Here is a 12046-nt window from a genome sequence, read left to right on the forward strand (position 1 = left end):
CACACACACACACACACACACACACACACACACACACTCAGGCCACAGCTAGTCTGAACGGTCCCTTTGTGTGAATTAGAAAGAGGTGCCACTCCGTGAAGATGTAAGCCCCCGGAGCAAGAATGACAAGGGGAATGTGGTGTGGATTCCAGCCTCCACCCACCCTCTGCTGGGTGCCCCGTGCAGGGCACAGTCTGCACAACCACATGGGATGTCCCCCTCTACCCTTCCTCTTGTGCACTGAGGTGGGCCTGTCCCTGGATGTGTGGGCACAGAGTGGGGGATGGGCAGCCAAGAGAAAACGCAGCTTTTCCTTGAATCATGTACTGCTTCCTGTCCAGAAGTATTCAGGGCTCAGGAGGCAGCCCCATCTGGCCTGAGAAGGGGTCCCTCTGTGTGTACTTACCTGTTGGGATAGGTGACATTACATGGCACTTTGCCCGTGTAATTCTCATTAAGCCAGCGATTCGCCAGTGCTTGCTGAATATTGGGCCTCTTCACAGGATCTGGTTCCAGGAGAGAGCGCAGGAAGTTGATGGCACCTGGGAAGACATTAGGCAAACATACCCATGTTACAGGCTGAACGCAGATGCCACCGAGACTCAAGGTAGGTGGTCCACCCCCGCTCCTGAGTCATGGCCAGCACTGGTCTATTCCCTGGATCTCCGGGTGCCTCAAGTCCAAAGAGTTTAAGATATCTGTCCAAGGGTACACGGTTAAGCAAGACCCAATTCGGGTCTCCCCATGCCCTGCACTTCCCAGGACAACCTGTGGTCTGATCTTGCGGCCCATCTCTAAAGGTGAGCCCAAGAGCTGTTCTATTTCCATGCTTGAAGGGATAAAAGAAAGTAAAGAGAAAATGCTTGTTCTCAAGGTGGTTTTTTGAGGAAGTACTCAGAAAGGAACCAGAGGGTAAAGGCACTCTGAATTCTACCCTCTAACTTGCCTCTCACCATGTGACACACAGAGTCTCAAGAGACCAAGGGAGGTCCTGCTTTCTTTCTGGCCTTTTTTTTTTTTAAAGAATTGGGGAGGGGGCGGGGAGGGGCAGAGGGACAGGGAGAGAGAGAATCCTAAATAGGCTCCATGCCCAGCACGGAGCCCAACGTGGGGCTCCATCTCACAACCTTGAGATCACGACCTGAGCTGAAATCAAGAGTCAGACATTTAATTGACTGAACCATCCAGGCACCCCTTGTTCTTTCTTTTAAAGCCATTTTGCATGGCCGTCCACTTAGTCCCCACACCCTAAACAGACAGCACAGTACCCAGACCAGCCAGAGCCCACGCCCATGCAGCCAAGCCAGTCAGAGAGCCAGCTTCAGTGAAAGTGTAAGTCAACTCTGTAACAGCCACCCAAGTTTTAAATGCCTACTTTGTGTACAAAGTTCCAGTAAGCACCACACTATAAACCCATGTCTACTTGATAGGCCCTTTCCTTTTGTGCTCTCCCTCAAAATGAAGGGGCTGCTTGGGCAGAATGTATGCCAATCAAGTTTGTCCTTATTTTGCAGCTGACTCAAGTTTGCTGTGGTCACATCAGTTATGCTGAGCATGGTATGTAAGGAAAAAATATGAGAAGCAACTGACAAACTATAAAATCCCTCCAGCCCCCTTTCCTTTCCATCCCAGGCAAAAATGATTTTCAAATGCCCTGGGCCTCCTTTCATTAGACGAATATTTAACAAAGTACCTGCTGTCCATCCAGGCACTAAGGTTCATCTCTAAGTAGATATTTGCATCCTTGAAGATTATAACAATGTAAGACAACTGCATGACATGGGGAAACATGTGTATAATGCACAGGAAGGTCACAGGCTCCAAAACTGCTAGCAGGAGAATACGCATGAACACATATGGACAAAGAATGCCAGGGATTACTTTGAAATGAAGATGGTCTGTCTTGCTTGAGTTGTGGGATTATGACTTTCTTTTTATTCTATGCTCCTTCTCTTACAGAGCATGGTCATATTGTCTTGGCACTATAAAAAATATCCTTTTATGTAGCTTTGTCCATGATATCCAATTTCCAGTAGACCAAGTAATAGACTCCAGAACAGAGTCCTAATTTGCTTGGTTCCCAAACTTTTTTTTTTTTTTAAGATTTTACTTATTTATTTGAGAGAGAGAGAGAGCGTGTGCTGGAGAAGGGGCAGAGGGAGAGAGAATATCCAAGCAGACTCCTGCTGAGCATGGAGCCCGATGCGGGGCTTGATCCCACGACCCATGAGGTCAAGACCTGAACCAAAACCAAGAGTTGGACACTCAACCGACTGAGCCACCCAGGAGCCCCAGTTCCCAAACTTTTCTATCCTTCTCTCCAAAGTTATCTTTCAGTTTTCTAACATAATCTAACCTCTCGAAGAAAAGTCACTTTCTCACAAGCTTTTAGTTGTCATTCTAATACTGTTCTTACAGAATGGTAGGTGTTTTCTGTCAATCCATTTTCTGCAGGGTAGAAATCAAGCCATGAAAAGAGGAGCTGATGGTGATGGCAGAATCCACCCAAAAGAAACAATTTTTACTTGCTCATGCCACCAGGTAACTCCCCCAGTGGGTTCCCATCCAGTTGCTGTGGTCACCAGAAAGTCATTTCTCATTAAGAATGGAGTGGGTAGGGCGCCTGGGTGGCTCAGTTGGTTAAGCAACTGCCTTCGGCTCAGGTCATGATCCCAGGGTCCTGGGATCGAGTCCCACATCGGGCTCCCAGCTCAGCAGGAAGCCTGCTTCTCCCTCTCCCACTCCCCCTGCTTGTGTTCCTGCTCTCGCTGTCTCTGTCTCTGTCAAATAAATAAATAAAATCTTTAAAAAAAAAAAAAAAAGAATGGAGTGGGTAAAAAATATACGTGCAGACGCCAGCTTACTCATGAGGTACATTTAATACTCTTAAGTTTTATAGCTGGGTCTCCAAATAAAACTTTCCTAAAATATTCTTCAATGGTCTGAAAAGCAAAGAGATCTCAAAAAAAAAAAAAAAGACGAAGAAGAAGTTCCTCTTTCTGGAACCTCTATCTCCCTTCTCTCGACTCCCCTACATTGCGAGCGTCATCTGGATGCCTAATCAGGGCCATCTATTGGTCAAATAAAAAAGATGTGGGCTTCCTCCGTTGAAATGTGGAGGCTGTGAGTTCAGGATGTTTCTGAGACATCTCTGTCGCTTACCCTCAAAGGACCTGTACAACCCAGGCTACTGCCAGGCTTTTTCAGAGTATGATTAACCCAAAGAGCTAAGAACGGACTGGATGTGCATTTCTGTTCTATTTTCAGAACCACGCACTCGGCATCTTCACAATTTGCTGATGAGCACAAGCAATTTTAGTTCTAATCTCTACTGATGAATTTTATTTCTTTGGACATCACCAACATGGCATTCCTATCCAGGAAGGACTTTGAAAATATCAGGAGAGTTCTTTGAAGTTTGTCTTAGGATCCTGAAAATCCCTAGGTTTCATGAGCAAAAGGGATTAAAATTCTCCATTGTCCTGGAAAGCCATGGTGGGCCCGGCCTCTCATTGCTCTCTACCCTTCTAAGCTAGTAACTGGGGTCTCCATTCAGGCCCCAGGGTAGGGATGACCCGCACAGAGAGCTCTGCCTCCTTGCTCCACATCGCACATGGCATGCACTTCTCCAGTGCGAAACCCACTTCCCTCCATGCGGAGTCTGCTTTCCATAGTCTGGACTGGTTTGTGTGAGCACCTTGACACCGTGCCTAGGGAAAAGGCTACAGGACACAGACAAAGCCAATCGGACGTGTAGCCCAGCAGATGCAAATGGGAGTCCTATCCGCACCCCAGTCTCCTTCCTTATCACCTCCGAGGCAAAAGCAGCAACGACAATTATTTGACAGTTGAACCTTCTCACAGATCCCCGTTGGCACTGGCTCTCCCCTTGCGCCTTCGGCTTCACTTCCATGACTTCATGGTACAAAACCCTCCTGGCTCGGAAGTGACTGTTTGGAATATGAAAGCACATCACTGAGAAGTAGAGATGTAAAGATAAGCTGTCTGAAAAATGTGTAAGCCATGAAAGGCATTCCCAACTCTGCGATTCGCAAGTGCCAACAAGCAGAAAGAGACTGTCTAGAAGTGAGAATTGGAAAGGGCCCAGAAGCTTAAGTTTTCAAACCACGTGGTAGAGATGAGGGGCAATTCTTCAAAAGCATGCAGAAAGGACTCACAAGGGCAGTAACGCTGTCCTTTTTTTTCAACTCGGCAAAAATTCTCCCAACTCAGGGCGCCTGGGTGGCTCAGTCGGTTAAGCAACTGCCTTCGGCTCAGGTCATGATCCTGGAGTCCCGGGATCGAGTCCCGCATCGGGCTCCCTGCTCAGCCGGGAGTTTGCTTCTCCCTCTGACCCTCCTCCCTCTCATGCTCTCTGTCTCCCATTCTCTCCCTCAGATAAATAAATAGAATCTTAAAAAAAAAAAAAATTCTCCCAACTTAATCTAAAAAAAGAGTACTATTATACAATAGATGTATAGAGATCATTGCAAATATGAGTGATAGAATCATGAAATTAAAGATGTGTTGGTGAGGGGCGCCTGGGTGGCTCAGCCAGTGAAGCGTCTGCCTTTGGCTCAGGTCGTGGAATCAAGCCCCACATCGGGCTCCCTGCTCAGCGGGGAGTCCGCTTCTCCCTCTCCCTCTGCCCCTCTCCCTGCTTGTGCGCGCGCGCTCTCTCTTTCTCCCAAATAAATAAATAAATAACATCTTGTAAAAACATGAAGATGGTGTTGGTGAGAGGCTTAATGAAACAGGCCATCAGAAGGCCAGGGGCTCACCTCTGAAACCGAGGTCATTCACTGTGTAAACAAGGTAAGATGACCTGCACCCCTCCAGTAGCCAGACGGCAGCTCGGGGCCCCAGTGCATCGGGTCAAATCCTGTCCCTGAGCAGGTGGGAGGATCTGTGAGCTGCCTTCCAGAGCCACACACTTGGACAACCCAGGTCAGCAACCCAGATTCCCTGAGAATCTATTCTGTACAGACACCATGCTTGATACCGGGCAGGAAGCCCTCGTTGAGGAGAAATAGGAGAAATACTTACATATCCCAATAGTTTAGAAAAAAAAAAAAAGGTTAGGGGAGGAGTCCAGATACCTGAATTGGAAAATCAAATATAGAAATGCAATTCTTGGGGCGCCTGGGTGGCTCAGTCGGTTGAGCAACTGACTCTTGGTTTAGGTTTGGGTTATGACCTTGGGGTCATGAAATTGAGCACCGTGTGCTCCACACTCAGCAGGGAGTCTGCTTGTCCTTCTCCTCTCTCTTGAGAGCACAAGTGGTGCGGAGGGGCAGAAAGAGAAGGAGAGGGAGAGGCAGAGAAGCAGAATCCCCACCGAGCAGGGAGCCCAATGCAGGGCTCGATCCCAGAACCCTGAGATCATGACCTGAGCCGAAGGCGGACACTTAACCGACTGAGTCACCCAGGCGCCCTTAAATAAATAAAACCTTAAAAAAGAAGAAGAAGGGCGCCTGGGTGGCTCAGTTGGTTAAGCAACTGCCTTCGGCTCAGGTCATGATCCTGGAGACCCGGGATCGAGTCCCGCATCGGGCTCCCTGCTCGGCGGGGAGCCTGCTTCTCCCTCTGACCCTCCCCCCTCTCATGTGCTCTCTGTCTCTCTCATTCTCTCTGTCTCAGATAGATAGATAGATAAATAAATAAATAAATAAATAAATAAATAAATAAATAAAAGAAGAAGAAGAAGAAGAAAGAAATGCAATTCTTGCTTGTTCATGCTTGACAAATCAAGACAACAAAGTCCCTTAGGAATGTGAAGATCTTTAAAAAGCATACACACAGCTTAAGGCCAAAGTCAAAGCTGTCTGCTCAGAGCAGGAGCCAACCCCAGTGACGCTAAAATCGCTCAGAACATTTCTTATATATCTTCTTTGGAATTTCTTCTGGACTATTTTTTTAAACATCCTCGGAGTGGAGCTTTTACTTCTTTTTTTTTTTTTTTTAAAGATTTTATTTATTTATTTGAGACAGAGAGAATGAGAGAGAAGAGCACATGAGAGGGGGGAGGGTCAGAGGCAGAAGCAGGCTCCCCGCCGAGCAGGGAGCCCGATGCGGGGCTCGATCCCGGGACTCCAGGATCATGACCTGAGCCGAAGGCAGTCGCTTAACCAACTGAGCCACCCAGGCGCCCGAGCTTTTACTTCTTTAAGGTATATTTAATTTTCACAATCAGAAAACACATAGAGCCCAGCCTGCTAAGTCTGGGTAATATTACTGGGGTTAAAACAATGTTGGTTCTTTTCTTTTTAAAGATTTATTTATTTATTTGAGAGAGAGAGAGAGCACAAGTGGGAGGGACAGGGGGAGAGGGACGGAGAATCTCAAACAGACTCCACACTGAGCACACACAGATCCCAGGACCCTGAGATCATGACCTGAGCCAAAACTAGGAGCTGGAAGCTTACCCGACTGCACCACCCAGGTGCCTCAAAACAATGTCAGTTTTGAAGTAATGAGACTGACTTCTTGGGCTGCTAATCTCCCTGCCCTTACCCTGATGCGCAACCCACCCTGGGGACTACCACGGGCTGAACCACCTGTTTGTTCTTCCTCCCACAACCTGTGGCTCACACTCATGCCGTTCAATAGATGTTACTGCTTTTCTGCCTTTTAGACACACAGCAGGGTTGTATTTCCCCATTCCCCTTTAGTTGGGTGAAGCCATGCGACACGCTTTAGAAAGTTAGGAGTTATGAACACAACATTGCTGGGGGACTTCATTGCTAAGTGACAGATGTTCTAGACTTTTCTTTCCCTCCACACGGACCAGGTATGTTTTTTTTTTTTTTTTTTTAAAGATTTTATTTATTCATTTGAGACAGAGAGAATGAGAGACAGAGAGCATGAGAGGGAGGAGGGTCAGAGGGAGAAGCAGACTCCCTGCCGAGCAGGGAGCCCGATGCGGGACTCGATCCCGGGACTCCAGGATCATGACCTGAGCCGAAGGCAGTCGCTTAACCAACTGAGCCACCCAGGCGCCCTGGACCAGGTATGTTTGAAATGGTAGCTGCTCCATCAGTCTGGGACTCTGACTGACTAGAAGGGGCAGAATCCTCCAACCCTTGATCCAGTTCTCCACAGATGTGTGGCATGAATGAGAAATAAGTCTTTGTTGTCTTAAGCCACTGAGATTTGGGGGCTATTTGTTACTGTAGCATAGTCTGGCCTACCATGACTAAAATAATGAGAAGCATTTCTCCAGCTCCTCCGTGTCTCAGTGGTACTCAAAGGGAGCCCTGTCTGCCTTTTTTAGGCATGAGGGTACGAGAGATTCCACCCTCCCTAGCAAAGTACAGACCAAATTAGATCATGACATACAAGAATGCATTTCAGCCTGAATTCCATTTGGCAAGCTTCATGGATGCTTTATAAACTCAAGAGAAAAAATACATAACAGTAGTAAAATAAAAATGCTGTATTTTAAACCATGTATTGTAAGTTGAAATTAAATAATTACCTTTTTTGTTGTTGTTGTTGTTGTTGCATGCCTCATCTTAGTGAAGCTGAAGCTGAGTTTATTCTAAGGAGCCAATTAAATAATTGCCAGGGCCAACCTGAAGCCAGGAACTTGAAGTGAATTGTGACCCAAACAAAAGAACAAATTGTGCTAATTTACTGGGTCTGAAACCAAATCTTAGTGTGACCTGTTTACTGAAACGTGAACCACCTGAAGTTTGAGAATACTTGCCAAACACACCTGATGATTCAGTCTAATCAAGTAACTGAAACTACATATATTTAAAAGCTTTTGACAGGCTCAAACCTCAAATAGCAAAACAAATCACAGACCAAACTTGAATGAAAGTAATATTCCTTTACAGTGAATTGACTGAGGAAAGCACAATAGAAATGTGATTATAAATGCTTTTTTTCAAAGTCAACATTATAATATGGTGAGCTTTAAAACAATCAAGACTGCAATTATTTTTCCAAGATCCTTTCGATGTGTGTGTCTTGTGCAGAAGGAGGAAGTTAGGGGTTCAGAGTTATAATGAAAAAGAAAAGGACCAAGGTGAGATGAATGGTTGCTTACCCATGGGAAACTCAACCACACCTGAGTCATAGTTTAATCCTAGGACAAGGCCTAATACCATTTCTGCAAAGCAAATACTGCTTCATGGATGGACCAAATCTGGTAGGCATACAAGTCCTGGAACCCAGAATCCAGAGCAGCGGGCACCTTACCTGTGGAGAGCTGGGTGGGGAGGGGGTTCATTTCCTTGTCCACCATCTTCTGGTACAAAGCCCTCAGGCTAAAAGGCTCCACCGTGAAAGGCAGGGTCCCAGTCAACATGGCATACATGTTCACACCTCTGAAAAGAGACACACCAAAGCATGAGCCCAGAATGGGGCCCCCGGGAGAAGAAGACAAATAGGGCATGGGCTTGGCGAAGCTTCAGCCCTGGCACTTTCACGCTGACCTCAAGAGGCCTTCTTTCTAGAAAACTCGGCACCACAGTGAAGGAGCAAAAGTGAAAGGCATGGGTAAAAGCTTGCCTGTGAAGACTTGGACAATGGACCGTGGAGATCAAAGGAGTCTAAGGAACTTCAAGAGCTACCCCCTAAAGAAGGGAAACCATGTCCTTCCTTCTGGAAGGAAGTCCAGACCAAATTCTGTGAAAAATACCAGGAGCATGCTAGGAGCCTTGAGTAAAAGTAGTCTTGCCATTATGTGGTCTTCCAAGGATGGCTTATAAGGTGGAACCTGGAGGAAGCTAGACAAAAAAATAAAGGGCAAGACCCTGCACAGGGAGGCAAGCCACAGCCTGGCTGGCAGGTCTGATTACCTGTCAGTCCTTCGAAACAAAAGTCACATCCCCAAAACTGGCCTGTTGCTTTTCCCTTGAATTCTGTTTGTGCCTATAACTAGAGAATTCCCCGGGGGGCGGTTGGGGGAGGTGTCTCCTTCCGACCCTTATTTTTTATATTATTGTTCATTGTGAGATTCTGCACCCCCAGCCCTGGCCCCGTAGCTCAGATGTGGTCGGAATACCTTCTGAATGGGCTTAACTGCTTATACCCAAAGCCAACCTAGCGAATGGCAACATCTTCTTGGAGGACTTTTATTTTCCTGATGCGCAAACCTCATATCATCTTGATGAGATTTCCCGATGGGGATGAAATGCCTGTCTGCCCAGAGGTCTCAAGTGTTCAAATGTGCCCGAGGGAATATGTTTTAAAAACAGGCAATAGGATTTCCAGTCAAAACAAATCCAGTGAGGCTGAAATTAAGACCCTTGGGGCCCAGTTCCACTGAGGCGCCTGTGAATTACAGTGTCCCAGATCACGACAGGTACAGAGCCCACGGACTCCAGCCAGAAATCATTCTCAGATTGCAGACATAACTCTAAGATCCGGTGCCTCCGCTGTAACTCACAGCGGAGTTACGGAGACAGATACCTAAACATTCAGGCCGCAGACCCTTGCTGGCTGGCTCCCCACCCCAGGTACAGGTGCGCAGGGGTGAACCAGACAAAGCCCTGCCATCTTGGATTGTGGGGACGGACAGTCAACGAGTCAACAGATGACTCATCACAATCTTTTCAAGTGGCGGCAAATGCAGGGGGTTTAAGAAATGCATGTGGCTGCTTCCGACCACAGAGGCGTTCAATTAAGGGAGAAAAAAGTCTGTAGTAAGTACTTGAAGACAGGTGGCGTCTGGGGGGGAGGGGCGAGTATCTAAGTGCAAGGTTCTACGTCTTTGGGATGGGGATGATAAGCTGGGCAGACGAGATACGGAGAGAAGAATGAACCAGGCATAGGCAGAGCCATTTACAGGAGCCTTTCCCTGTGTGTTTGGTAGAACGCATTCCCCAGGACAAGAACAGATGTTGGGTGAATACAAGTTCTGCGGCCAAAATACTTGGGGAGCAGTCATCTGGTATTAAGTGGCTTTAAGGGGCTCAGAACAGGGAGCAGGAGCTTGGGGCAGTAAATCAGCACGCTGCTATTGGAGGCTGAGTGAGAGGGATGGCAGGCCAGAGAGAGACAGGCTAGTAAGTAATAGACATCGGAAGGAGCTGTGCCAAGTTGTCCACAAACCTGGAAAGCAGGACGAATGGTGGGAACAGTGACAGAACTGAAGAAGCTGGGAGGGGCGGAGACATGGAGCACTAGGGCTGGTAACGCGTTTGGGAACCTACCACGCGATGCTGCATTGTGGATATGTTCGAGCCAAAGCTAAACATCCTGGCTGGGAGGGTTCTTGGAGACCAACAAGAGAGAAAACTAAGAAGCCCCCCCCCCCACCCTCCCAGTTATAGAATTTCTGCATTCAAAGGGGTCTTGGACACCTGGCGTTTGTAATAGGAAACCCTCCCAGAACATCCACAAAGTTCTTGGGGGCTCCTGAACCACCTTCAAGACAACAGTTACCAACCTCCCCAATGCAGCTCATTCCATTTAGGGCAACTCTAGGCACGAGGAAGGCATCCCCATACTAGGCCATGGTCTCTCTCTCCTCCCCTTTGGTTGTGCAGCAAGACCAGTCTTCTCTGTCCCTGCTTGCTTCTGGGCACCTTCGTCTTGGTCGTAACATTCACACCTACAGCTGAAGAGCCTCGTTCTTACACAGTATCATTTCCCTCCTCCCACAGGTAAGTGTTTTATAATACCCAACCATACACTGTTTCTCAAACTGAAGTACATGGGACACGTCTTCAGGGGTTCAGCAGTTCTATTTTTGAGTTTCTTTTGCCGATATACTAAAACATCCTACAAGCCGCAACCAGGGCCATTGGACAGCCACCATATAAGCAAGTACACACTGGATTTCGGTGCTTGCTTTTGCATTTGTGTTTACCAACACACAACCTTTGCCAAAATACAGCACTCTTATTGTCACAGGCTAATAAGAAAGGAACAGAAATGGGACTTTGGGGTGGTTCCCAAAGTGTGCAGCATCACCTGGAAATGTTGGATCTGCAAATTCTTGGGCCCCGCCCCAAACTCACGGAATCAGAATCTCTGGGGATAGGGCTCCACAATCCAGGTTTTCACAAGCCCTCCAGGTGCTTCAGATGCAAGGTCAGGTTTGAAAGCCACTGGAAGGGTGAAAATGGCGGGGAGAATTGAGTGATCACATAGCAATGGGCCGACCAGCTCAGAGCGCCTGTGCCTAGGAAGGAGAAGTATGCCCAGACCCCTTAGAGCAATTCCATTCTCATGAAGCAGAAGCCGTGGCACCCAACTAATGCTGCTAATTTGAATATTTGGGGATTCTTTCAGTCTTGGTTATATTTAACTTGTAAATTAGTTTTGGGTTTTAATTTGTACAGGGCCATACATAAAAGGAGTTTAATTTTACATTCATGTACATTAAGCAAAATTTAAATAAAAATAACTAAAGTCAACACCAGGGGTTACCAAGAATGTTCTTCCTTTTCAAGAAGAGTATATAATACTTCAATTTGAAGAGTAGTGTCCTATGACCTTTTCTATTTCCCTTTGTCTTCAGGGGACACAGAGCTTCCTGTCACCGGTGGGATGCATAAAATCGTGCCACATGCTATAGGAGGTAGGACATTACAGTCATGGCAGGAAATCCAACTGAAGGATGTAATATGTAATATGAGGCCGGAGGACCAACTCTAAAACCTTTATGGAAGTTTCTTTCTTCAAGGCGCCTTTGAGACATCTCCTCGCCACCAGCTGGCCTCAAAAGATGACATTCTGATCACTGCCTTTCTCCATTATCTGTCTGGGACCACAGATAAACGTAACCGATGCTTATTTTAAAGACAGTGCTGGTGATCCTGTGCAGAGTACTCCAACCAGGATGGAGCGAGTGGTTTTTACAAAAACCGATTATTTTACCAAACTGACTCCAGAATTTCATTTCGCTTGGAGAGGTTTATTGTCAGCAAAAACAGTCGCAAGTCGTTAAAGAGGACCCTGCTGTCTCATCCAGGGTCTCTCCTCTACAAACCATGGGTAACAACAGTACCTACCTCTCAAGTTATATGAGGGTCAAATGAACTAAGCCACAGAAAGTACTAGATCCTGGGTCTGGTACAGACTCAGTGCC

At 47.0% G+C, this 12046-nt stretch overlaps 1 protein-coding gene across 1 annotated transcript in view; it reads right to left on the minus strand.

The window, feature by feature from the left end:
* HUNK (hormonally up-regulated Neu-associated kinase) overlaps positions 1-12046 on the minus strand; it is a 99718-nt gene that overhangs the window by 21224 nt on the left and 66448 nt on the right. The window contains 2 exon segments of the mRNA XM_021678051.2: positions 407-542; positions 8206-8333. Of these exon segments, the coding sequence (XP_021533726.2) occupies positions 407-542; positions 8206-8333 (264 nt within the window).

This window comes from Neomonachus schauinslandi, chromosome 1 (genome assembly GCF_002201575.2).
Source record: "Neomonachus schauinslandi chromosome 1, ASM220157v2, whole genome shotgun sequence".
NCBI lineage: Eukaryota > Metazoa > Chordata > Mammalia > Carnivora > Phocidae > Neomonachus > Neomonachus schauinslandi.